Source organism: Heterocephalus glaber, unplaced genomic scaffold, assembly GCF_053883595.1.
Source record: "Heterocephalus glaber isolate CG9 unplaced genomic scaffold, H.glaber_assembly_v1.0 deba00001692, whole genome shotgun sequence".
NCBI classification, from domain to species: domain Eukaryota; kingdom Metazoa; phylum Chordata; class Mammalia; order Rodentia; family Bathyergidae; genus Heterocephalus; species Heterocephalus glaber.
In genome coordinates this window covers 58,510-85,051 of record NW_028258417.1, presented here as the reverse complement: position 1 = coordinate 85,051, position 26,542 = coordinate 58,510, and the positions used below count along the sequence as shown (strand labels likewise).

Sequence of the window (26,542 nt, the reverse complement as noted above, 5' to 3'; positions counted from 1 at the left end):
GGAGGAAGATGATACTGTAACTCAAGAGGGAAGCTATAAACAGCCCAAGTAACAAAGATGAAGTTCAAAACACTATGAGAATGGAAAACATTCGTGAGCTCTCTAACTTTAGCAAATGAGTTGGTGACAAGGCAGGAGGGGCCCTTGTAGCCCCTAAGGTGGAAAGAGTGAATTTGTACAGAAATCCCAGTGGCTCTCAACATGGTGTACCCTGGCAACAGTCCCAGTAGGTGAGGCTCATTAGTTAAGTAGGGACATCCTTGCTGTTAGTGCAAGTTCCAAGGATTCAAATACCTCCAACATAGTTAGAACACCTACGTCCCAACGGGAACTTAAGCAGAATTGAAAAACCTTGACTTAAAATCTTGAGCACATTTTGTTTGAAATGATCAAACATGCTAGTTTAGCTCCTCCAAAATGCTTTGATTTTTATTTTTATCTTCATTCAGCAAATTGGATTTTTATTCTTTTTCTTACACCCTATCTATCCACTCCCCCCCCCAAAGGAACAAAATAAAAAAGAAAACTAAACACTGAAAAGTCAAAAGAAAAATAAAAAAGGAAGCAAACAAAAGGAATAAAGAAATAAGATAAAATTAAGAAAACAGAATAGATTGGAGAAAGGAAAATCAATTCAGTGAATTCACCAGAACAGTGTGAATATGTGAAAGTGAACAAACTTGTAAATTATGAGTCTTTCCAGTTTACACAGTTTGACCAAAAACAACATGGCTTTCAATGGCAGCAAATCAACCAATTCTTGTTCTTACTTTCATATGATATTTTTGTCTACTCATCAACCCACTTTCATCATGTAACAGCAAAGCTTTCAGTGAAAACCACCCATTTTAACCAGGGTCACACCAGGAAAATGAAGGTATATTTTTTAACCTTAAAACAAAAAACAAGCCGAAATAGATTAATGGCAAAAAGTTTTTAAAATTTTACATTTCTCTTACAAATTGTCATTCAGAGAACAATAATTTTTTAAGTCTGTTATATCTTGGCATAAGCATAGAACCTTGATGAATATGTTGTACCTGGAATATTGTGGAATTCCTTTGTCTGATCTCCCCTCTAGTTTGCCAACAGTCACTGAAGTGTGCATTGAGTATCTCCACTGTGGAAGTGTAAACAATATACAAGAAGGAATAGATGACAAGATAATGCATCGCATATGCAATATGTGGAGGACCTTCACAACTTCATGCACTCAAACATGCATGAAGAGGAGAGGATGGCTGAGGGAATCACCTGGGTGCCTTGTGAACAGAGAATGTAGAAGTGGCACTGTGGATGATTAGCTGGAAGGAGAAAAAAGAGGAAGAAGTAAGTTACATTATCTCACAAAATGTCACCAGGGTGCTTTGCCACAGATGTGACTAGGCTATGACTTTATAACTCAGTTAAACATCAGACAACAGTATATATAAGATGTCTTTGTGATCATTATAAAACTAAATATACCCTGTTAAGTAAAGACAATATTAAAATAGGAAATCAGTGTTATTTCTTTGTTCTCACAAAACTAATCTAAACATAAAGAGAAAGGGTCCCAGACATCAGTTACATTATTAAATCTAAGTATACATTTTGAGCAATCATATTTATTGAACAAATTTAATAGGTTAATATTATCATTTGGTTGAATGAGAATCAAAGTTCAAGTTCATCCTTAGCTTGTGTGTTACTCTTAGATTCCTTGAAAAATCAAAACTTGAAATTGATGCAACAAGGAACATAGTATCAAAAGTGGAGAAAACATAATTATTCTTTATTATTTATTTATTTTTGAGACAGGGTCTCGCCAAATAGTTCAGGCTGGCCTCATACTTGTTTTGATCCTCCTGCCTCAGCCTCCTGAATACTGGTATTACAGGCATGCATTACCACCCTGGGCTACAGAAAAATATGATTACTCTTATTTAATCCTTTCAAATAACAGCTGAAAGCACTTTTTTTTTTTTTTTTTTTTTTTTTTGGTATCAGGGATTGAACTCGGGACCTTGGGCTTGCAAGGCACATGGTGGAACCACTGAGCTAAATCCCCGGCCCTGAAAGCACTATTTTTAAAAGCTTTTCTAGGGGTTAGTCTTTGAGCAGGGAAATATTCACAACAGCACCACACATATCTGGATCCTAATCCAAGTTTAAGAAACAAATCTTTAAAAATTACATGGGCATGGATTTAATCACAGTCAACTTTCAGTTATCCTCCAGAATCACCTACTTTGTGTGCTTTAAATTTCAGCTTTACTTCTTGTGGCCTGTCCTTAGGTCAACTACCATTACCTTCAGTCAGGCATAGCCAGTTTATCTACATATTAGTCATAGCCAAATGCTTACAGGAATTGCAACTTCCAGAAAAAATAGTCAGACACCAAAGGATTCTGAAGCTTAATACAATATTAGTCTGGATAATTGAGAGTTGTCTGAATCATCTCAGACATAAGCAACGTTTGATTTAAAATGACACAATCCAAACACTGAAAAGGGGATAGACCTTTAAAATAAGGGTTATGCTGTAAAATAGGGCTGATAATCAAACTTTGGGGCTCATGCAAAACTGCTATGGATTTGCAAAGATCTTGTATTTCATGGACAAATTCAGAGCACAGATCCTCAAAGGGAAGGAAACAGCCACGTAGCTTCTAGTCACCAGCTCCAATCACCAGTGTCATGGAGCAAGGTGCTAATTACAAGACCCACATATGAATCATTTTCAGGCCTTAGATATTTTGCTACGAAGAGATGCCTCTTGAGACGCTCTCATTCACATTTGGAACATAGGGTGGCCTATTAAGGCCCACTTAACTCCCATGGCATAAAAGGAAGATTTCTTAAATAGGGTCTATCTCATTGACAGTTGAGAGAATTGCAGAACAACCTAATGCCCTGGTACTGTAGGAATGTAATCCTCTCTACAGTAACTGGCCATTGTAGCTCTATGGGGTAAAAAACACACAAATGCACAAAAGCTAGTGTCTTCATTATCTTCATATTCCTTTTGTATTTTTTCTTAATTAGATGGCTATTGTTTTGGAATGAATTTCAAATTATTCTTTTATGTTTGTTTTGTCTTTGTTGATTTTTTTTTTTAACAGATCTAGATCTAACAGTGACATTGTTATTAATGCTATGGAGAAGGCCTTTAAAAGCCACTGTGGTAAGAAGTCTCTGGAGTGAGTTGAATAACTGTTTGTATGAACTTGGTCAGCAGTGAGCAGCCAAACTTCTGAGTCTAAAGTCCCCTTCTTCTTTTCTTTCTTCTTCTTCTTGTCCCACATCACTCATGAAATCTGTTTCCCATTTGTATTCAACTCTTTACTCCAGTTGACACTAGTTTTCCTTCTCCACAATGATCTATTGCTCCTTTGCTTCACATGCTCCTTTAGAAATCTATGTCTCCAAATGCTACTTGTCATTTAAGACCTTGTCCAAAATCTCTTCTATGTAAAGTGTACATTCAAACTATCACTACCAGTTTGCTACAGTGTTTAGTGATTTCACTCTAAAGTTGCGTGTAAATTTTGAAATTCTGTTCTTATGGTGCCAGTGATTAGCTGTTTTCTAAACAAGAATAAATGTTCCTTGAGGGTAATGTCTTCTGCCTCACACAGGTGGAACACAGGGGACATGTATAGTAATATTGGCTTAATTATTGACTGGAAGACAAGCATGATGTTTTAGATAGAGTGGTGAGGTGAGAACACATCACAACACCTGATACTTGCTTTTTAGATGTTGTGTTACAAATTTTTCCAAATGTTAGTAACTGAGGCCAGGGAGGTAATCTATGAAGCACAGCGCCCAATACCCCATAGGCTATTCTGGAAACTTGGCTCTATGCTTTTTTCTTCACATTCCCTTCTTTTGCCTACTGTACTTTTTACACAACCCTATGACATCAGCCTGATACAGCAGTTTCTAGTTCCCATCTAAAACTAGTATGGATTGCTTTACGGCAAGTTTCAATCCCCAATGGCTGTGCTGACTGATCTTCCCAGGAAACTGCAGATTTCCTATGGAGGCCTTGGTTACAACCACCAGCACTGAATAACATACACCAAACTTTTAACAATGGTAGAAGGAGCTGACCATGGTTATATTGACAAAAAAGCTGACAGCCTGGGAATATTTACTTGATGGGTACGGTGGGTGACCCTGAGCGATGAAAATGAACATTCTGCCACTTTCCATCCCGGCGGTGCCACACACGGGTCTCTTCTGATTGCATGGTCTTTGGCATCCCGCTGCCATCCATGTACTGTGTGAGCCTAATGTATGCTATGCAGGCAGCATCGTCCCCTACCAGATGCACATGGGGGTTCAGGATGATGGTGTGGATTGGTTTACTGCTTTTGGACAAAGCTGAAAGAAAACCACATGAAAATAAAAAAATTAGTTTCTATGTAAAGTAAACCAAAACCAGTAATAACTTCAGTAGCAATCACATGAATGGGGTGCCACTCATTTACTCCTTAGTTAACTAAAAGTCTAATTATTTGCACTAATCTAATTCTTGACACTGTACAAAGGATAAAAATTAGAGAATAAAAGTAGATAGTTTTAAAAATTTCTTTTACAAGTACTTTTTATGGTACTCTGGGAAGTTAGCTGATTGGGGAAAAGCTAAAGAGATTTATGTATTCATAAAGGGAAGTGTTAGAAGCAGAAGTTGTCACACAAATAGAGGTGGAGAAGGTCTGGCAAAGGCGCATGAAGTAGTTTTGGGATATTCAGGGGATAACTTGCTAAGGCAGCTGACAGGATAGCTTCGGAGTGGTGCTGGGTTTTGTTGGCTGGTAAAGAACATGGGACAAAGGAAATATATCAGGTATCAACCATGGAGATCAATACCTCCAAGAAAGACTGACCCTAGCACAAATGTATTTCTGTATCTCATCCATGTTTCTTCCAGGCAGCAGAGTCCATTTCATGATATTTTTTCCATTAGTGATCATTTACTATAAATCCACAATTTGGTGTTGGCCATGGACCCTGGTTCTGACCTTGTATCTGTCTGTGGACTAAGCAAGTCCTCATTGGGCTCTAGTTATTGGTGTTTTAAAAGTGACTACCCATTCTATATATTAATTGATCACAAGATAAGAGGATTTAGTGTACATTACTTATTGATGATGTTTCTCTCTTAGGTCAATGACACAGGTTGTAGTATTTTAGCTGTTATCCAAACATGCTTTGCACTCTCAGAAAACAGCTATTCAAATTAATCAGAATATTATCATAGTCACATAGAAAGAATAACTCATTATAAAGAATATGTACTTATGGAGCATAATGAAGTGTTATGCTGAAATGTTAAATATTAAAATAGTATTTAATGGGTTAATAAATGATTTTACTAGAGATGAGATAGTGTTGCTTGAGAGTTGCATGGAGGTGACATTCTGAGATGCTATCAATCAGAGATGTAGAATACTGGAATATGACAACGTTTACTGAAGCTTTGTTAAGATGATTTTATCATATAATTTTTTGGGTTTGCAAGCCTAGTATGTAGAAGGAAAAGTAATTAATTCAGTACACCTTGACTTAAAAAACCATGCCAAGATCTCACTGCAAAAAAAAAAAAAAACTGAATTCATTTCACTCATCATGTAAATACAGCATCTAATGTCATTAGGGGTAAGGAAAAAAGAAGATGGATAAAGGGATTTACACTGTTCTTCAGGATCTGCAGGAGCTTTTCAGAAGCTTCCCTGAAATGTGGCTGTTTCCTCTGACAGCTTTTAGTGGGCTTTTAGTGGTCAATTCGCAATTAAATTTGCAATTAATTTGCAATTTTAATTCACATTTACCTGATTACTTAGCTTTGTTTATATTTTATTTTGAAAATAAGTACCAAATATGCTTCACAGTGCTATTCTATGTTGAACAATTGAGTATGCTGCAATTCTTTAATCTTTTTTATATACTAACCATTTTATAAAATTTGAAATAATATACTTTTTGTAACATTATATAGCTCATTTTATACATTCATGGCACTTAATGGATATATTAGCAATTCAAGCAACACTGTTTTCTTTTGTAGAACTAGGGATTGAACCCAGTATCTTCTCACTGAACTATGTCCCCAGCCACTTTTAAAAAATAAAACATATTTGAGCCAGGATCTTGCTACGGTGCTAAACTGGCCAGGCTCAGTGAGGTCCTCCTGCATGAGCCTCCTAGAGAAGTGGGATTATAGGAACACACCACCACACCTGGCTCAACTTTACGTTTTGTGCAAAGGCAAATATTTTTCAGGACAACAGAACTTTCAGGTCTCATTATCTATGTATCTATGTATCTAATACCTATCTATATACCTATACATATAATTTTCAACTCCAAAAAATGTTATGGTGTAAAATGTTGGATGAAAGTAAAAATTCTCATGGTAGAAAAAAAGCCAAAGAGTCTGCAAATTAGGGAGAAATTAAAAGGAAAGTTGAAAGAGGTCTGTTATTGAATTCAGAAACCAATGTACCATTTTCAAAGTAGAATCGGTGAAAGTCCATCCCTTCCACTAAGTTTCCCAAAGCTTCAGGTTCAAAGGCAGTAAGGCCTGGGTCACAGATTTTCCTGTAAGAGAAAAAATAAAGAAAATAACCAATAAATAAATGTTGTAATATGATTTGTTTCCTGTGTAAATATTCTTATGAGACAGTGAAGAAAGAGCCTCTAAAAATCACTAAAAATATAAAGTTTCAACTGAAGACCTTGGTTGGCAAGGTGGATTGAGCAACAGATTACAAAAAGACATTTTGCAGAGAACTCTGAGAGGGACAAACTAATGTAACTGGTTCAAGCCTGAGAGTCTCCCTTTTAAACTTTCTACTTTTTCTGAGGTGAATTCTCCAGTTTTTATACCTCTTGACTTAAGTTAATAATTTTTAAAACATTTTCTAAGTCCTAGTTCAAGTCTAAGAAACACTCCAAGTCTATCTTTCATTCTAGAACTGAATACTTTTGGAATAATTTTTGATGGATGATATCTTCTACAGTCACATCAAAAATCTATATTATAATTTCCTTAAAGAAGGATATCACATCTTATACTTTCTGGAAATATCCACAAAATTTAATTGAGCTTGAATCTAATGTTTACTTTACTTTCCAAAGAAAAATGATAGACAGTTCAAATAATAATTTACCTTTTAATTCCAGAAATAGAAGTCAGTAAGTATATACAAAATTCTAAATATCTGGAGAACGCTAATGGTATTTCTCTGGGGAAATGTATGGGTCAATTTTATTCAATAAAGAACTATTACACATCTACATGTAGCAGATATTCTTTGAAGCAAGCAATTATAACATAACAATTAATACCAGAATAGAAGTTAACCCAAAGTGCTCAAAAACTGCATTACCTATAGACAGTAAACAGGAAAGATTTAAGAGAAAAAGATGATCTGAGTTGGGCTTCTAAAGATAAGGGAGAGTTTTCCAGGTGTGTGGAAGGTGAGGGGCAGTAAGGGGACAGCACACACTGTGGTATACTACTAAGAAAGCACCAAGTATATTTGTGGACTGATATTTAGTTGTTTGATGTGTTGAGAACTGGGCTATATATGCAAGCTTCATAGACGAACCAAAGAGGATCATTCCCTTTGGTCAATGATGATCAGGGTAGGCTTCTCAGAGAAGGTGGCAAAATCTGGATTTTGGAGAACTAGAAGGAGTTTACAGGGTAGACAAAAGAGTACAGCTCAAAAAATTTTGACCTATTTGCCAACTTTCCCCAAAGGTCAATACAGTGGATGGGGCCCTATGTAATTTCATATGGAAATTCCCTTTTTAGAAGGCAAACTTTTTAAACTATTCAACAGAAAAACACATTTCAAAAGTCTAACTTAACAATGGTTCTTCAAAGTGCAGGACTGTTCACAGAATGTGGGACTGGAGATCTCTACAGAATGCTTTTAGGGTAAGAAAGCATAGTACATATCTCATGTGGTAAGGGAGGCCTTAAAGGCAGAGGTGAGGGTAGGATTATAAACTTTGCCTCACACTGCTTGTTATACAGGTATTTTTATGCTTGAGGCATATATATCCTCTTAGAAGGATATATATATATATATATATATATATATATATCTCCATCCTAGATAGATATATCTATAGGATATCCTAAATATGCAAAGGCAAATATTTTTCAGGACAACAGAACTTTCATTTCTCATTATCTGTCTATGTATCAATGTAGCTACATATGTATCTATCTATTTAATATCTATCCATATACCTATACATATAATTTTTCACTCCAAACAAAAAATGTTATGGTGTAAAGTAGGATATCCTAGATATCCTATAGATATACCTATTTAGGATATATATATATATATATATATATATATATATATATATATCTCCTTAGGTATATAGATATATATCTTAAATATATCTTATCTTTTATATATATTATCTTTAAGAAATATCTGTATCTATATATCTATATCACAGATAGACGTAGATAGATATAGATATTTCTTAACCTCAAATCCACATTTTAAAAAGCAATATGCTTTTCCGTTTTCTGTGTCTTTTCACACATGGACTGCTTTCGCTGGAATGTGATTCTCTCACATGGCCCTGAGGGTGTTTAGGAAGAAATTTCATTTACAAAGAAATCCTCAATGCTTGGATGGGAAGTTGGCCTGGTGCTAATCTTAAACACACTGATTTTCATTTATATAAAACTACTGTTGACACCTCAAATTTGCTGTTAAATACACATGAATTCAGATACACTGAAGAACCCATGCATGGAGAAGAAACCTCTACCCTGGGTGTGAAAGTGAAATGTGAGTGCCTATACTCACGTGTAAGCTTCAAAGTCCCTGTTGTTTATTGCTTCGATCAGTTGTTCAGTGACTTTGATAATCTCTTGCTTTCGTGCTAAAGGCAAAAATACAGCATTGGGTGAGAATAAAGAATTACAGCCATAGAAAATATTACTCTAATAATGCTACTTTCCTTAAGCAGGGTGTTAGCATTTATGATACATGATGTTACTTTCTCCATAATCCTGCTGTGCAAATTGCAAAGAACAATAGCATCTACCTGTTCCATGAGTCCTTAGAAACCAGATTCTTGGGTCTCTTAGCCCAAATCTGCAGATTCAGAGTCCATTTGAACAGGGTGCACGGGGAACCCTGGGCACAATTTACCTTTCGGAGTCTCAGTAAGGCTACATTCTATTGGTTAGAAAGCAAGTCACCTGGAAGATCAGTTTAGTTTTTAGTATCTTTATCACTTTGACTGACTTTCTGAACACTTGTGTTCACCAGTAACAAATTGCGTTATTTAAAAAACTAATCTTAAACTTGGCATGGCGATATATATCTGTAATCCCAGCACTCTAGGAGGTCAACACAGAAGGATCACAAATTTGAGCCCCATGCAGGAAATTCAGTAAGACTTTGTCTCAAAATAAACGTAATAGAGGTCTGCCCACACCCTGCCGAGGTCCCCAGTCCGCGGAACACGCCGAATCAGCCCGCTGCAGACAGGCAGGTCTGTGCACACCCTACCGAGGTCCTGAGTCACGCGGAAGACACCGAATCACCCCACTGCAGACAGGCAGCCACCTGATTCCAAATTACCAAGGCGCAGAGGACACCAGACCACCAGACCAAGGTACTGAGTCCCACTGTTCCCGGCCCAGAGGTAGGGGCTTCTGAGCCGTCGTCCCACTGCTCCTGGTCCAGAGGAAGGGGCTTCCCAGTCACCATCCCTCCCGCTGCTCCCAGCCCAGAGGAAAGGGCTTTTAGGCCACCTTCTGTCCTGCTGCTCCTGGCCCAGAGGAAGGGGCTTCGGGGCCACCATCCCTCCCACCACTCCCGGCCCAGTGGGAGGGGCTTTTGAGCCACCATCCCACTGCTCCTGGTCCAGAGGAAGGGGTTTCCCGGCCACCATCTCTCCGGCTGCTCCCAGCCCACAGGAAAGGGCTTTTGGGTCACCAACCCTACCGCTGCTCCCGTCCCCTGTCCCACCTAACCCAGCTCAGAGGAGGTAATCCATGCAGGCGCTAACAGCACCCCACCCCAGTCGAAATGAAAAAACACGTAAATAAGTCTCAAAACCAGACTTCCAGATCACCTACAGCAACCTCAAAGGGAAATGAGATGGAACCCTCTGATACTCAACCACCTGGACCCACTGAACTGGCAACAAAAGGGGATCTGGAAAAAATGAAATCAGAAATAATTTCTCAGATAACAGGAGAAATGGTGCCCTTAGTGCAAGACATGATTAATAAATCTAGAGAGGAGCTCAGGAACATGATGGAATCCCAACATAAGAAACAAAAGGAATCCATAAAACAGATGCAAATAGATTTCCAGGACATGAAAAACTCCATTGAAAGTCTACACAGCAGAATGAGCCAGTGTGAGGACAGAATTTCAGATACAGAAGATAAGATTGCAATTAGTGACCAGGAAAAGAAATATTGCTTCAAAATTATAAGGGAACATGAGAAATCAATCCAGCAGCTGCTAGATGATGCCAAAAAGAATAACATAAGACTGATTGGGCTCAATGAAGAAACAGGAGAGAGTGCAGATGACATAAAAAATCTCTTCACAGAAATAATGGCAGAAAACTTCCCAAGCAGGGGAAAAGAGCTTCACATACAGGTAAGTGAGGCATATAGGACTCCAAATAGCCTTGATCAAAAAAAATCTACCCATAGGCATATAATTGTTAAGATTCCAGAAACACAACAGAAGAACAAAGTTCTTCTGAGAAAAGAAACAAATCACATACAAAGGAAAGCCCATCAGAATCACAGCAGACTTCTCAACACAAACCATCAAGGCAAGAAGAGCTTGAAGTGACATATTCCAAGCCCTAAAAGAAAACAGCCTCCAACCCAGATTGATGTACCCTGCAAAACTATCTTTCAAAATGGATGGAGAAATAAGATACTTTCATGACAAAGAGCACCTTAGGAACTTCGTGAATACAAAACCAGCACTCCAAAGAATTTTACACAATAGCCTAGGAACAGACATTGAGGATCACAACCCCAGGAAGCAAAGCAGAATGAACCCATCTGGCATGACAAGAAATTAACTGTAAAGGGGGAGAACCCAACAAAAAGAAAAAGTCATGGCAATGAAAAGTCAATACGTTTCAGTTATAACAATCAACGTTAATGGTCTCAATTCACCAATCAAAAGAAATAGACTGGCAGAATGGGTCAAGAAGCAAAATCCAACAATATGCTGCATACAAGAAACACACTTAATTCAAAAGGAAACTCACAGACTGAAAGTTAAAGGGGGAAAACAATACTGCATGTGACAGGAACCCGAAAAATAGCAGGAGTAGCTATCCTCTTGGCAGATCAAGTAGATTTCAAACCAACACTGATTAAGAGAGACGAAGAAGGACACTACATCCTTGTAAAGGGAAGAATCCAAGAGGAAGAGATGACAATCATAAATATCTATGCACCAAACACTAGTGCACCCAACTATATAAAACAAATACTAACGGACATGAAAAGCCATATAGGCACTAATACAATTGTAGTGGGGGACCTCAACACCCCACTGTCACAAATAGATAGATCAACTAGACTAAAAATAAGTAATGAAATACTAGAACTCAATCGAACTCTTGAACAAATGAACTTAACAGATGTTTACAGAATCTTCCACCCCACAAAATCAGAATACACATTCTTCTCAGCTGCACATGGGTCATTCTCCAAAATAGACCACAAACTCACACATAGAACATGTTTAAGTAAGTGCAAAGGAATTGAAGTTATCCCCTGTACATTATCAGACCATAGTGCGATGAAATTGGAGATCCACAGCAAAAGAAACAAAAAATTTCATAAACACGTGGAAATTGAACAACACACTTCTGAATAACCAATGGGTCACAGAGGAAATTAAAGAAGAAATCAGACAGTTCCTTCAATTAAATGACAATGACAATACAACATATCGGAATCTATGGGACACAATGAAAGCAGTCTTACGAGGGAAATTCATAGCACTGAATACGCATATTAGGAAAACAGAACAAGCCCAATTAAACAACCTGATGCTGCACCTCAAGCTTCTAGAAAAAGAAGAGCAGGACAACCCCAAAGCTCATACAAGGGAGGAAATTATAAAGATCAGAGAGAAATCAATGCAATGGAGACTAAGAGAACGATACAAAAAAATCAATGAAGCCAAGAGTTGGTTCTTTGAAAGAATCAACAAAATTGACAAACCCTTAGCCAACCTTGTCAGAAAAAGGAAAGAAAAGGCCCAAATCCATGCAATTAGGAATGAAAAGGGTGAAACTACAACAGACCCAGCAGAAATCCAGAGGATCATCAATACCTACTTCCAGAACCTATACGCCAATAAGATGGACAACACAGAAGAAATGGACAGATTCCTACATACATATGAATTACCAAAGTTGAACGAAGAAGACCTAAAAATTCTGAACAACCCAATATCAACCAATGAAATTGAAAATGTAATTAAAAACTTATCAACTAAGAAAAGCCCGGGCCCTGAGGCTTCACTGCTGAATTCTACAAGACATTTAGAGAGGAACTGCTGCTGCTACTGTTTAAACTCTTCAATGAAATTGAAAGGGAAGCAATACTCCCAAATTCATTCCTAGAAGCAAGCATCACCTTGATCCCCAAAGCAGAGAAAGACCCAACTGAAAAAGAGAACTATAGGCCAATCTCACTAATGAACATAGATGCAAAAATCCTTAATAAGATAATGGCAAACAGAATGCAGAAGATCATCAAGATCATACACCCTGATCAAGTGGGATTCATCCCAGGGATGCAGGGATGGTTCAGTATACGAAAATCCATCAATGTAATACACTATATCAATAGAGCCAAGGACAAAAACCATATGATTATCTCCATAGACGCAGAAAAAGCATTTGACAAAATCCAACATGCATTTATGAGAAAAACCCTACAAAAAATTGGAATAGATGGTCTCTACCTCCAACTGATAGAAGCCATCTATGAAAACCCAACAGCCAATATCATACTAAATGGTCAAAAACTGAAATCCTTCACACTAAAATCAGGAACAAGACAAGGATGTCCACTATCACCACTCTTGTTTAATATAGTACTGGAAACATTAGCCATGGCAATTAGAAAAGAGAAAGAAATAAAAGGAATAAAGATAAGAAATGAAGAAGTCAAATTGTCATTATTTGCAGATGACATGATACTCTATATAGAAGACCCCAAGAACTCCACCAAAAGTCTTCTAGACTTAATAACCAAATTCAGTCAAGTAGCTGGTTACAAGGTCAACACACAGAAATCAATAGCTTTCCTCTACACGAAGGACAGACTCACTGAGAGAAAAATAGCGCAAATAATTCCTTTCACAATAGCATCCAAAAAACTGAAATACCTAGGAATCATCCTAATGAAAGAAATCAAAGACCTCGTCTCTGAAAACTATGGCACTCTGAAAAGAGAGACTGAAGATGATATCAGAAAATGGACAGACATCCCCTGCTCCTGGGTAGGAAGGATTAATAGAGTGAAAATGGCCATACTTCCAAAACTGCTATATAGATTGAATGCAATTCCAATTGAGATCCCAGCAGCATACTTCATAGACCTAAAGAAAAACAATCCAAAAATTCATTAGGAACAAGAAGAGACAGAATAGCCAAAGCAATTCTAGGTAACAGAGACATGTCAGGGGGTATCACAATCCCCAACCTGCAACTCTACTACAAAGCTACTGTGATAAAAACAGCATGGTACTGGCAAAGAAACAGGCTTGAGGACCAGTGGAACAGATTAGAAGATACAGAAACAATGCCAGACACACTCAGCCATCTCATCTTTGACAAAGGAGCCGAACACCCTCACTGAAGGAAAGATAGCCTCTTTAATAAATGGTGCTGGAAAAATTGGGCTTCAACTTGCCAAAGATTAAAACTAGACCTGTATCTCTCACCATGCACTAAACTCAAATCAAAATGGATTAAAGATCTAAATATTAAAATAGAAACTCTGAACCAGTTGGAACAGAGGTTAGGTAGAACCCTTGAAGACATCGGTATAGGAAAAGATTTTATGAAAACTTCAGTTGCCCGTGAACTAGCACAAACAATCAACAAATGGGATCTCGTCTTATTAAAAGGCTTCTGCACAGCAAGAGAAACCACCAGCAGTGTGAAGAGACAACCCACAATGTGGGAAAAAAATCTTCACCTGCTCTTCCTCAGACAAAGGTCTATTATCTCGAATCTATAAAGAACTTAAAAAGATCAGACCTCCCAAATTTAAAGATCCAATCTGAAAATGGGCATCTGAAATGAACAGACATTTCTCAGACAAAGAAGTAGAAATAGCAAATAAATACATGAAAAAATGTTCAACGTCACTGGTCATTCGAGAGATGCAAATGAAAACAACGCGAAGATTCCACTTCACTCCAGAAAGAATGGCTGCTATCATGAAATCAACCAATAAGAAATGCTGGCGGGGCTGTGGGGAAAGAGGAACCCTGCTCCACTGCTGGTGGGAGTGTAGACTGGTGCAAGCACTGTGGAAATCAGTATGGAGATACCTCAAAGAACTAGGACTGGAAGTCCCATTTGACCCCGCTAGTCCACTGCTGGGGATCTTCCCCAAAGAATTAAAAGAATCATACCACAGTGATATATGTGTACCCATGCTCATAGCAGCCTAGTTTGTAATAGTTAAAACTTGCAAATAGCCCAAATGCCCATCAACTGGAGACTGGATCTTGAAAATGTGTTTTTTTATAAAATGGAGTTCTACTCAGCCATAAAAAATGAGAAATTAGAGACAGTTATAGCTAAGTGGATGCACATTGAGGCAATACTCTTAATTGAATTAAATAGGACACACGTGTAAATACCAAATAGTTTCTCTGGTGTGACAAACTGATAGTGTTAATAAGGACTAAATGTATAATAGGTCATGTGAAATAGGAAGAAAAAGGGCAAGTTGGAAGCAAGTGGGAGGGCTAAGGGAAAGGATAGAAGAGAATGGGATTAATATGAGAAAAGGGAAAAATAGGAACAAAATTTTTGTAAATAGGGAGGGCTGAAGGGGTTGAAGGGAGGGCTGGGCAAGGGTGAAAAAAACCAAGAGAGACTATGTAAAGGTGCAAATTTCTAATGATGAATGTCATTATATTGTATACCTAAAATGTACCAATTATTGGAATGAATAATCTATAATGTGAAATAGTAATAAAAGGTACAAAAGGGTAGAGGTAGTGGGAGGCACAGGGGAAAAGAAAGAAGGGAAAGGAAAAAATGATGAGAAATGGAAAAAATGGAATTAAATCTTTGTAAATAAGGAAGGGTGAAACGCCTGCAAGGAAGGCTAAGAATGGGGACAAAGTAACGAAGATGCATTATATATAGGTACAATTCCCAATGAGAACTATAATTGTGTTGTATACCTACAATGTACCACTCAAAGAATTTAATACATACATATATATATATATATATATATATATATATATATATATATATATATATGGCCGGCTTGCAAGTGAACTCACCTGGAGTAGACATGGAGCTTCCCTTGTGCCTTCCCCTTGCTCAGGTGGAATATCTAGAGCCCCACGAGGCCGAAACAGATGGTGAGGGCCACGCAGTCCGGAAGGCTTTCATATCTTTCGGTTGGGCATTGGAATCCCCCAAATGGCCATGATGTCTTTTCTATGTCCGCAGGTAACTGGCAAGTGACTAACACTGCTGAGCTTCCCTCCTCCTAGCTCCTGCTCCATGTCCAGAACACCATGGACCTGCTCTGCAGCCAGAGCCAGCACCAGAGAAACAGCCTCCTCTGGAGACAGGAGAGAAGCAGAAGCCAGCTCCACAGCCCTCTTGCCTCTCTGCTGCTGCTGACGAGGACAGGTCCTTGCAGAAGGTGCTCTTAGCCTTCTCTCCCAAGCTGCTGGCAGAGCAGCTGAACTTGATGGATGCGGTGAGCAGCTGAGCTCTGTGGGGTGCGGTGGGAGGGGGGCTTCGCCCATCCTTCTTGCACTGATCTCAGTCCTGACATTCCCAAATTACCAGATCAAAGTTCCTTCTACCGACTGCATCACCTATACTTGTCTCTCACCCTCAAACCACTCCTGTCCTTGGGTAGAGGTCGACAGTAGAGACAAGGCACTCACATGCCCGTGTCACACAGTGACTATGATGTCAACTGATTCGACACTTGGGAAACAAGGCGGGGACTCAGACCAACTGGCAGAGGAGGGTGTGCAGTGAAGTGCAGGCAGGAGCATGTGTCACCTTGCCACTATCCCGGGAGACCTGGCCAGCCTTATCACTTTGTAGGCATTTGAGATTCATGGGTTCTACAGCAGACACCCACACAGAGCCCCCAGTCACAGCTCTCCCAGGAAATGTGCCACTGACCTGAGCAAAGGGGCACAGGGCAGGTGAGGTTGGAAAGAAGACAATACTTCAGAGTGAGCAGGACTGAGATGTCTGCTCATGCTGGAGGTTTGGGAGGATGGGGACGGGGACAATGCCACTGATTTTCACATCAGTGCTAGGTCCTAGGTCATAAGTTGTTCTAGTATTTCATTACTTATTTTTAGTCTAGCTGATCTATTTGTGACAGTGGGGTGTTGAGGTTCCCCACTACAATTGTATTAGTGCCTATATGACTTTTCATGTCCATTAGTATTTGCTTTATATAGTTGGGTGCACTGGTGTTTGGTGCATAGATATTTATGATTGTCATCTCTTCCTCTTGGATTCTCCCCTTTACAAGGATGTAGTGTCCTTCTTCATCTCTCTGAATCAGTGTTGGTTTGAAATCTACTTGATCTGCCAAGAGGATAGCTACTCCTGTTTTTTTTCAGATTCCTGTCACATGGAGTATTGTTTTCCACCCTTTAACTTTCAGTCTATGAGTTTCCTTTTGAATTAAATGTGTTTCTTGTATGCAGCATATTGTTGGATTTTGCTTCTTGACCCATTCTGCCAGTCTATTTCTTTTGATTGGTTAATTGAGACCATTAACGTTGATGGTTATAACTGAAACGTTTTGACTTTTCATTGCCATGACTTTTTCTTTTTGTTGGGTTCTCCCCCTTTACGTTTAATTTCTTGTCATGCCAGATGGGTTCATTCGGCTTTGCTTCCTGGGCTTGTGATCATCAATGTCTGTTCCTAGGCTATTGTGTAAAATTCTTTGGAGTGCTGGTTTGGTATTCATGAAGTTCCCAAGGTGCTCTTTGTCATGAAAGTATCTTATTTCTCCATCCATTTTGAAAGATAGTTTTGCAGGGTACATCAATCTGGGTTGGAGGCTGTTTTCTTTTAGGGCTTGGAATATGTCACTTCAAGCTCTTCTTGCCTTGATGGTTTGTGTTGAGAAGTCTGCTGTGATTCTGATGGGCTTTCCTTTGTATGTGATTTGTTTCTTTTCTCAGAAGAACTTTGTTCTTCTGTTGTGTTTCTGGAATCTTAACAATTATATGCCTATGGGTAGATTTTTTTTGATCAAGGCTATTTGGAGTCCTATATGCCTCACTTACCTGTATGTGAAGCTCTTTTCCCCTGCTTGGGAAGTTTTCTGCGATTATTTCTTTGAAGAGATTTTTTATGTCATCTGCACTCTCTCCTGTTTCTTCATTGAGCCCAATCAGTCTTATGTTATTCTTTTTTGCATCATCTGGCAGCTGCTGGATTGATTTGTCATGTTCGCTCATTATTTTGAAGCAATTTTTCTTTTCCTGGTCACTAATTGCAATCTTATCTTCTGTATCTGAAATTCTGTCCTCACATTGGCTCCTTCTGCTGTGTAGACTTACAGTGGAGTTTTTCATGTCCTGGAAATCTATTTGCATCTGTTTTATGGATTCCATTTGTTTCTTATGTTGGGATTCCATCATGTTCCTGAGCTCCTCTCTAGATTTATTAATCATGTTTTGCACAAGGGGCACAATTTCTCCTGTTATCTGAGAAATTATTTCTGATTTCATTTTTTCCAGATCCCCTTTTGTTGCCAGTTCAGTGGGTCCAGGCGGTTATCAGAGCGTTCCATCTCATTTCCCTTTGGGCTTGCTGTAGGTGATCTGGAAGTCTGGTTTTGAGACTTATTTATGTATTTTCTCATTTCGACTGGGGCGGGGGGCTTTTAGCGCCTGTAAGGATTACCTCCTCTGAGCTGGGAGAGGTGGGACAGGGGACGGGAACAGCGGTAGGGATGGTGACTCTAAAGCCCTTTCCTGTGGGCTGGGAGCAGTCAGTGGGATGGTGGCTGTGAAACCCCTTCCTCTGGACCAGGAGCAGTGGGATGCCAGCTCAGAAGCCCCTCCCTCTGGGCCGGGAGCAGTGGGAGGGATGGTGACTGGGAAACCCCTTCCTCTGGGCCAGGAGAAGTGGGACGACGGCTCAGAAGCTCTTACCTCTGGGCCGGGAACAGTAGGACTCATTACCTTGGTCTGGTGTCTGGAGTCCTCTGCGCCTTGGTAATGTGGAATCAGGTGGCTTACTGTCTGCATTGGGTTGATTCGGTGTCTTCCGCGTGACTCAGGACCTCGGTAGGGTGTGCACAGACCTGCCTGTCTGCCGCGGGCTGATTCGACCTCTCCTTTTTGATCTTGATTTGGGGAATGTCCTGTGGATGGTGCTATTCGGACCTGGTTTCCAAAATGGGAGGGGTGGTGCTGGGGAGAGACGAGTGAGCAGCAGAGTAAGAGGCCCGGCCTTTTCTTCCACCCTGCCTCTCTGAGACAGCGTCGTGTCTTGTGTGATCCTCTGTCCCTCTGTGTAGAGGAAAGCTGACCCCACTCCAAACCCTCTGTGCATGTCCTAGCATTGCCTGACTTTGTCCCACTAGGCTAATGCTAACATGGGTTTCCACTTCACATTGATGATCCTTTCTGAGCGAGGCAGGCACAAAACTTCGTGCACCTGAGCCCACGGTGCTGGGCCCCAAGCAAAGCAGTCCACAACAATCCGTACCCTAGCAGTGCACAATGTTTGCTCTGCTTCTAACCATGAAGTGGGGGTTGGAGGGGCGGGACAGAGCTCTGCCAAGCAGGCCCCTTACATACCCTGAGCGCGAGAGGAAGCACTGCCCATGAGAGGTCATCGATGGCTCTGACGACCAGGGTGGGCACTGGGCTGCCTCTCTTACTTGTGGGCTCCTCCTGAACATTAGCTGGAAACAACTGCGGCCGGAGTAGTGTCAAGGTCGGAAAAGGCTCTGATTGTTGTCCTTTCTGTGGCTAGACCTTCGGAAAGTTGGAAAACGGCAACAGCTCATCCTCCCCTCTTCTCTGTCTCCCTCCAAGGGGTCAGGACGGGAGACACCTTCAGAAGTGTGCCCAGCATCGTTGGGTTCTAATACCAAGGAAGTGAGGTCGCATCCTCAAAGTTCCTCTACAGTTAGGGTGAGTAAGTGGCTTAGGACTAAGGGACAAGGTGTAGTTTGGGTTGCGGTGTTTTTGGGACTTGGTTGAGGTTTAGGATTCGATTTAGGGTTCTATTCTGGCTAAGGGTGGGAGATTCAGTGTTAGAAATTAGGCCTGCAGTTTACATTGTTGTTTATTTTTATTGTGCAGTTCACATTCATTTGAGGAGTGGCTATATGTACATAACAGAGCTTGAAGGGCCGGGGATTTAGCTCAGTGGCACCATGCCTGCCTCACAAGCACAAGGTCCTGAGTTCAATCCCTGGTACCAAAAGAAAGAAAAACCAAACCCCCCCCCAAACAACTCATAGTACAGCTTATATATATTACGAGTTTTAGATTGATATAAAATTAAGATGGCAACCGATTTCTTCTATTTTCTGTTATTGTCGTCCATTAGTCTAGTACATCCTGTACAAGGAGTGAGCAAATATTGATGTATAATTACTAACTAAAATCCACCTTCTCCCCTTGCTGTCCACAACAATCTGCACTCCTGTCTGGGCTGCCACATTGCACTTCATTGTTGCATCCCTCAGATGCCTCTTGACTGATATTTTCTCAATTTTTGCTTTTTTTGTTTTGTATGAGCTGACAGTTTTGAGGATGACTGATCTGATATCTTATAGAATGTCCCTAAATTTAAGATTTCCTGATATTCCCTTCCTTATTAGATGAGGGTTACATGTTTGGGTGCATGGCTTTCCTCAGGTGTTCCGTGTTCTTGACTGCACCCTCATTCTGGGTTCTCCAGTGCACCTTTGGTTTAACTCTCACAAAGTCATGCACTGCCCTCTCAGGGACACCCAGCCTGTCCTGCCAGGCCTTCTTTTGAAATTTGGGTGGAAGCCTCCCTGACACAACTCTTGCATTCGGCATACCTGTGAAAACAGCACCCTGTAGATGACACAAAGTTCTACCACTGGCTCCAAGCAGTTCTTAGGCCTTTGTGCATCATGGCTGCACAAGCATCCATGTGCCTGGATGGCCGAGCACTGTGAACTGAATGAATCCCAGGGAACCCGCCCAGGTGGCCCTTCTCAAGCAGGGTGCCCTGGGGCTCTCCTCTCAAAACAAAGTCTTTCCCTTTCGCAACTGTGAGCCTTAGAAAGGTTGGGGCTTATGGGTTCCTTGTATGTCTTCAAGGCATCTTTTCCATTGTATATTACTTGGATTCTCTTTAATGCTAATCTTTGATCAACCAGGCTGTCCATTGCTCCATCTCTACATGCCTTTCTCTTTGGGGGAAACTGAAAAGTTTTTAAATGGGCTTTTGCTCCTCATTTTCAGCACAAACCTGGCTCAAAGTAGCAAGCAGCATCCAGGCTACAGCCAGATATTTAGGCTACCTTGATATTTTTCTCCATCAGATGAATGGTTCTTCCACCCTTAGTATCAGTCTCACACAAATCTCAGGACATGAACACAATACAGTCATATTTTCTGCTGGAGCACAACACACATGGCCTGGATCCAACTGCCACTGGCATCCTTCTCATCTGAAACCTTCTAAGTCTGGCCTTTCTCATCTGCAATCTATCTGCACTCTGCTTTTCTGTGCTCAGACCAGAATCTTTCATCAAGCTCAGATTAGAGCATTCTAGGGCTGCTTCTCCAGCTGGCATCTCCAAACTTTTCCAAACTGCTGTGGACCACTTCCACAAGCCTCTGAACCACCTGGTGAGGTACAGTCGCTGCAGTGACCAGACTTCTTGTACCAATATCTGTATCACCCACTTTCTTGTCCCTGAACATGATACTCAGCACTACACATTAAGGGAAGAGAGGTTTGTTTCCGCTCTCAATTCAGTTCATAGCTAGTTCCAGGATGACAGGATGGCATGTCAGAGGTGCACATTGATAGAACTGCTGCTTGCCTGGTGGAGGCCAGGAGGCACATGGTAAAGTGTGGGCTAGGGAAGCAAGATACACCCTCCCAGGTCACACCCCCGCTGACCCACCTCTTCCAACCAGGCCCACATCCTGACACCAAGCCTAGCATAGCACCCCCATCACCCACTCACCCTCTGTAAGCCCTCACCTCTGGGGGCAAGAGGCTTGAGGGTGACATCCAGATAGAATCCATAACCTGTAGTTTCCATAAAAGGATGCAATTTCTGATGTGATCTAGAACTGTTATAAGAAATCTATGAAATATTTAGAGCATAAAACCTTACAATTTATTGAGGACAATTTTCTTTTCAGTAATGCACATTATGAGCACAGAATGGGAGTTTAGGACTGATGAGACTTTATTTTCATGTTTTGCTCCAATACCCTGTTTTGTTTTCAGTGTTTGGTCCTGGAAGTATTTATAACTTTGGAATGAGTGCACAGATGGGTTTCTGAACTGTGTTTCTTTCCTCATTTCTCTTCTGGTCACTTGTACCTGCATCAACAGTAGACATGAATTTCACATAAGCATTTAATAGTGATAAGAATAGTGTGGCTATCAGGGCTATATGTATTTACCTGATTTTTAATAGTTTTAATAGATGTCAATTATTTCATTATTATTTGACTTAATTTAACTAGTTTACTCTGTATGTGAAAAAGCTATGGATGTAAAGAGAACAAAAGACAAAATTTGAATTTATTTAAAAAATCAGACACAAACACTTCGATGTTTAGTCGGTAACTTTGTGGAGAAAAAGTCAGAGTTCTTGGCTCTTATCTTTCCAATATGTTACATCTGTTCCTCTGCCACATGCAAAACTGGAAGAATTCTGGACAACTGCTTTATAAAATCAAAGAAACTTTAGCTAGATGAACCATTAAGAATCATCTGGTTAGGGACTAGGGATTTAGTTCACTGGTTCCACTGCCTGCCTTGCAAGCACAAGGTCCGTATTTTGATCTCCAGTACCAAAAAAAAAAAAAAAAAAAAAAAAAGAATCTGGTTAAACCCTTCATTTTAATAAGATTAAATAAAAACCCATTGAGATTAAAATTATTCAAGATTTTTCAGTTAGTAGTTGCCAGGGTGTAATTTAAGACCAAGGTTCCAGACCTTTCTATCAGGCATGCTGCCTTTCTGATGCAAATTCCATCTGGGGGCTAAACATGTACCTACAGTTGTCCTTGACATTTAGGCTGAGACGTGTAAAATTTAGGCTTAGTATACTAATTCTTAGTAAATCAAGAGAGTGAATTTCTGTGGTCTTGGACTGATGAGTATAAAGCCAAACCTATATCTGAATAGGTTGCACAAAATGAGAAGCACATTTTATGAACTGTCTTTAACAGGCTTATGCAAAGAATTCTGCAGAAAGTGTCTTAAGCATAGTAATTCAAATTGCAGAGGATTAAATCCTCTGGAAGACTGGATCATCATGATCTTGATTTTTTTCTAAAAAGATGAGGACTTTCCAGGATAAGTCTTTCAGCGGAACCTCAATGCACTTTCTAGGCCAAAGTGCTCTTCACCATACAGGCCTCGTAGAGCTGTCCTGCAAAAATCAGCAATGCGGAGAGCCAGATTGTCATATGAATGGTATTAGATGCACCTCCAAGAGTTGAGTGAACACCCACAGTGACAGAGCTGTAGCTACTTTCTCTGAGAAGCAATGGCACTTTATATCACAACCTTCCATTAACTTGTTTTGCAGAGCTAGCGCAAGAAGAATGCTAGAATGAAAACTGAAGTGCAAAGTTCCACACAATTCTGAAGAGCTTGTTTGGTTTTTAACATCAAATTTTCCTCGGAGAAAGTTTAGGTCTTTCCAGGACCTTTCATCAGAACCGGAATACACTTTCTAGGCCAAAGTGCTATTCTCTGTACAGGTATCATAGAGTTGTGCTCCTGAAATCAGCAATGAGGAGAAGCCAGACTTTGATTTGGATGGTATTCGATGTAAATCTGAGTGGAGTGCACTGCCAAACTGACAGAATTCTAGCTGGATTCTGTGAGAAAGAACTGCTCAGTACGTCATAATCTTCCATTGACTTGCATGGAAGACTTGGAGCTAGAAATATGGTTGAATGAAAAATGAAGTGCAAACTGCCGGGCAATTCTGAACAGTGTATTTATCTTCTAACATCAAGTTTTTCTTAGGACAAATTTGAGGACTTTCCAGGATCTGCCTTTCAGCAGAAACTCAATGCAATTTCTAGACCAAAGTGCTATCCATGGTACAGGCCTCGTAGAGATGTGCTACAAAAATCAGCAATGCAGAGAACCAGAATGTGATATGAAAGTTATTGCAGGTAACTCCAAGAGTGGAGTGCACTATCAAATGGACAGAGCTCTAACTTCTTTCTTTGAAAAGGAACTGCACTTTATGTCATAACCTTCCTTTGATTTACATGAGTTATGGCTAGAAGTATGCTTGAATGAAAACTCAATTGCAACGTGCCAGACCATTCTGAACAGTGCATTTGACTTGTAACACGAAGTTCTTCTAAAGACAAAGATGAGGACTTTCCACGACCTGTCCTTCAGCAGAACCTCACTGCACTTGCTAGGACAAATTGCTATTTATGGTACTGCCCTCTTAGAGACAGATTGTGATGTGAAAGATACTGGCTGTTACTCCAAGAGTGGAGGCCAATGCAAACCTGACAGAGCTCTAGTTTCTTTGTCTCAGAAGAAACTGCATTTCATATCATTAGCTTCCATTGACCTGCATTGGAGAGCTGGGGCTACAAGAATGCTTGAATTAAAATAGAAGAGCAAACTGCCTGTCCATTCTGAAGAGAGTGTTTGACTTCTAAACTCAACTTTTCTTAGGACAAAGTTGAGTACTTTCCGGAACCTGTCTTTCAGGAGAACCTGAATTCAGGCCAAAGTACTCTTCATGGTACAGGACTCATAGATATGTGCTATACAAATCAGCAATGGAGAGAGCCACATTGTAATGTGAATGGTGTTGGATGTAATTAAAAGAGTGGAGTACACTTCCAAACTACCAGCACTCTAGCTGCTTTCTTTGAGAAGGAACTGAATGTTATATCTTAACCTTTCATAGAGTTACATGGCACAGCTAGTGCTAGAAAAATGCTTGAAAGAAAACTGAAATGCAAACTACGGTGCCATTCTGAACAGTGGGTTTCTCCTTTAACATCAAGTTTATCTTAGTACAAAATTGAGGACTTTCCAGGAGCAGTCTTTTAGCAGAACTTCAATGCACTTTCTAGGTCAAAGTACTCTTCATCCTACAGGCCTCAAAGACATTTGCTACCGAAATCAACAATGCAGAGAGCCCGATAGTGATGTGAGTGGTATTAGATGCACCTCCAACAGTGGAGTGTATTCCCACAGTGACAGTGTTATATCTGCATTCTCTGAGCAGAAACTGCATTTTATATCATGACCTTCCATTGACTTGCATGGGAGAACTGGCGCTAGAATTATGCTTGAATGAAAACTGAAGTGCAAACTGCCGCATCATTCTGAACAGTGTGTTTGGCTTCTAACATAAGTTCTTCTTAGGACAAAATTGAGTACATTCAAGGACCTGTCTTTCAGCAGGAAGTGCAATTTCTAGACCAAAGTGCTATTTATGGTACAGGCCTCATAGATATGTGCTGCAGATAGCAGCAATGCAGAAGGTCAGATTGTGGTGTGAATGTTATTGGATGTAAGTGCAAGAGTGGAGTGCATTGCCAAACTGACAGCACTCTACCTGCTTTCTTTGAGAAGGAACTGCACTTTAGGTCATAACCTTCCATTGACTTGCAGGGGAGAGCTGACGCTAGAAGTATGCTTGAATGAAAACTGAATTGCAATGTGCCGGACTATTCTGAAGAGTGTTTGACTTCTAACATCAAATTCTTCACAAGACAAAGTTGAGGACTTTCCAGGACCTTTCACCAGAACCTGAATGGACTGTCTAGACCAAAGTGCTATTTATGGTACATGAATCCTAGAGCTGTGCTAAAGAAATCTGCAAAGCAGAGAACCAGATTGAGATGTGAGTGGTATTGGATTTAACTCCAAGAGCCCCCCCAAACTGCCAGAGCTCTAGCTCCTTTTTTGTGAAGGAAATTCACATTATATTTTAACATTCCGTTGACTTGCAAGGGAGAGCTGGTGCTAGAAAAATGCTTGAATCAAAACTGAAGTGCAAGCTGTGCAACATTCTGAAGAGTGTGTTTGGATTCTAACAAGAAGTTCATCTTAGGACATTGTTGACTTTCCAGGACCTGTTTTTCAGCTGAACCTCAGTGAACTTTCTGATAAAGTGCTAGTCACATTACAGGCCTCAAAGATATGTGCTGCAGAAAAAAACAATGCAGAAAGCCAGATTCGGATGTGAATGGCATTGGATGCACCTCCAAGAGTAGAGTATATTCACATTGTGACAGTGCTCTAATTGCTTTCTCTGAGAAGGAACTGCAATTTATATCATATCCTTCCATTGACCTACATGGGAGAACTGTCACTGGAAGAAGGATTGAATGACAACTGAAGTGCAAACTTCTGCACCTTTCTGAACCATGTGTTTGGCATCGGACATCAAGTTCTTCTTATGACAAATTTGAGGACATTCCAGGACCTGTCTTGCAGCAGAACATGAATGCACTGTCTAAGCCAAAGTGCTATTCATGGTACAAGCCTCATAGAGATGTGCTACAGAAATCACCAACGCAGAGAGCCAGATTGTGATGTGAACAACATTGGATGTAAGTCCAAAAGTGAAGTGCACTGCCAACCTGACAAAGCTCTAACTTCTTTCTCTCAGAAGGAACTGCACTTCATATAATAAGCTTCCATTGACCTGCACTGTAGAGCTGGTGCTAGAAGAATGCTTAAACTAAAATAGAAGAGCAAACTGCCAGTCCAATCTGAAAAATGTGTTTGGCTACTATCAAGTTTTCCTATTTCAAAGTTGAGGACTTTCCAGGATCTGTCTTTCTGCAGAACTTGACTGCACTGTCTATGCCAAAGTGCTATTCATGGTACTGGACTCATAGAGATGTGCTATACAAATCAGCAATGCAGAGAGCCCCGCTGAGACGTGAATGGCCTCGAATGTAATTCCAAGAGTGGAGTGAACTGCTAAACTGCCAGAGCTTTAGCTTTCTGTGAAAAAGAACTGCACTTTTTATCTTAACCTTCCATTGACTTGCATGGCAGAGCTTGTGCT

General features: G+C 40.2%; 1 protein-coding gene and 1 long non-coding RNA gene across 3 annotated transcripts in view; one reads left to right on the top strand and one right to left on the bottom strand.

The window, feature by feature from the left end:
- Positions 1-517: 517 nt before the first annotated feature.
- LOC147821783 (calcium/calmodulin-dependent protein kinase type II subunit delta-like) lies at positions 518-9,040 on the bottom strand. Of its 2 annotated transcripts, XM_087199302.1 has the most exons (5): positions 8,838-9,040; positions 6,497-6,591; positions 4,143-4,371; positions 1,255-1,304; positions 518-1,120 (listed from the first exon to the last, which is right to left on the bottom strand). In XM_087199302.1, exons 2-4 carry the CDS (start codon positions 6,525-6,527, stop codon positions 1,301-1,303), a joined length of 264 nt encoding a protein of 87 aa, XP_087055428.1. In that variant the 5' UTR covers positions 6,528-6,591; positions 8,838-9,040; the 3' UTR covers positions 518-1,120; positions 1,255-1,300. The 2 variants fall into 2 exon arrangements, with proteins under 2 accessions (XP_087055428.1, XP_087055427.1); XM_087199301.1 differs by having other exon boundaries at positions 521-1,304; positions 8,838-9,039.
- A 6,591-nt stretch (positions 9,041-15,631) lies between these two features.
- LOC147821782 (uncharacterized) overlaps positions 15,632-26,542 on the top strand; it is a 28,618-nt gene continuing 17,707 nt past the window's right edge. The window contains exons 1-2 of the long non-coding RNA XR_015446554.1: positions 15,632-16,463; positions 19,335-19,433. This is a non-coding gene — a long non-coding RNA (uncharacterized LOC147821782). The remainder of the gene's footprint in view (positions 16,464-19,334; positions 19,434-26,542) is intronic.

What these genes read in the sequence shown, in the direction of transcription:
- LOC147821783 (XM_087199302.1), bottom strand. Translation starts at nt 6,527, where the DNA reads ATGGACTTTCACCGATTCTACTTTGAAAATG. An exon ending in CCGATTCTACTTTGAAAATG is followed by an intron (nt 4,372 to 6,496) that starts GTACATTGGTTT and finishes GTTTTCTTTCAG; the next exon opens with CTTTGTCCAAAAGCAGTAAA.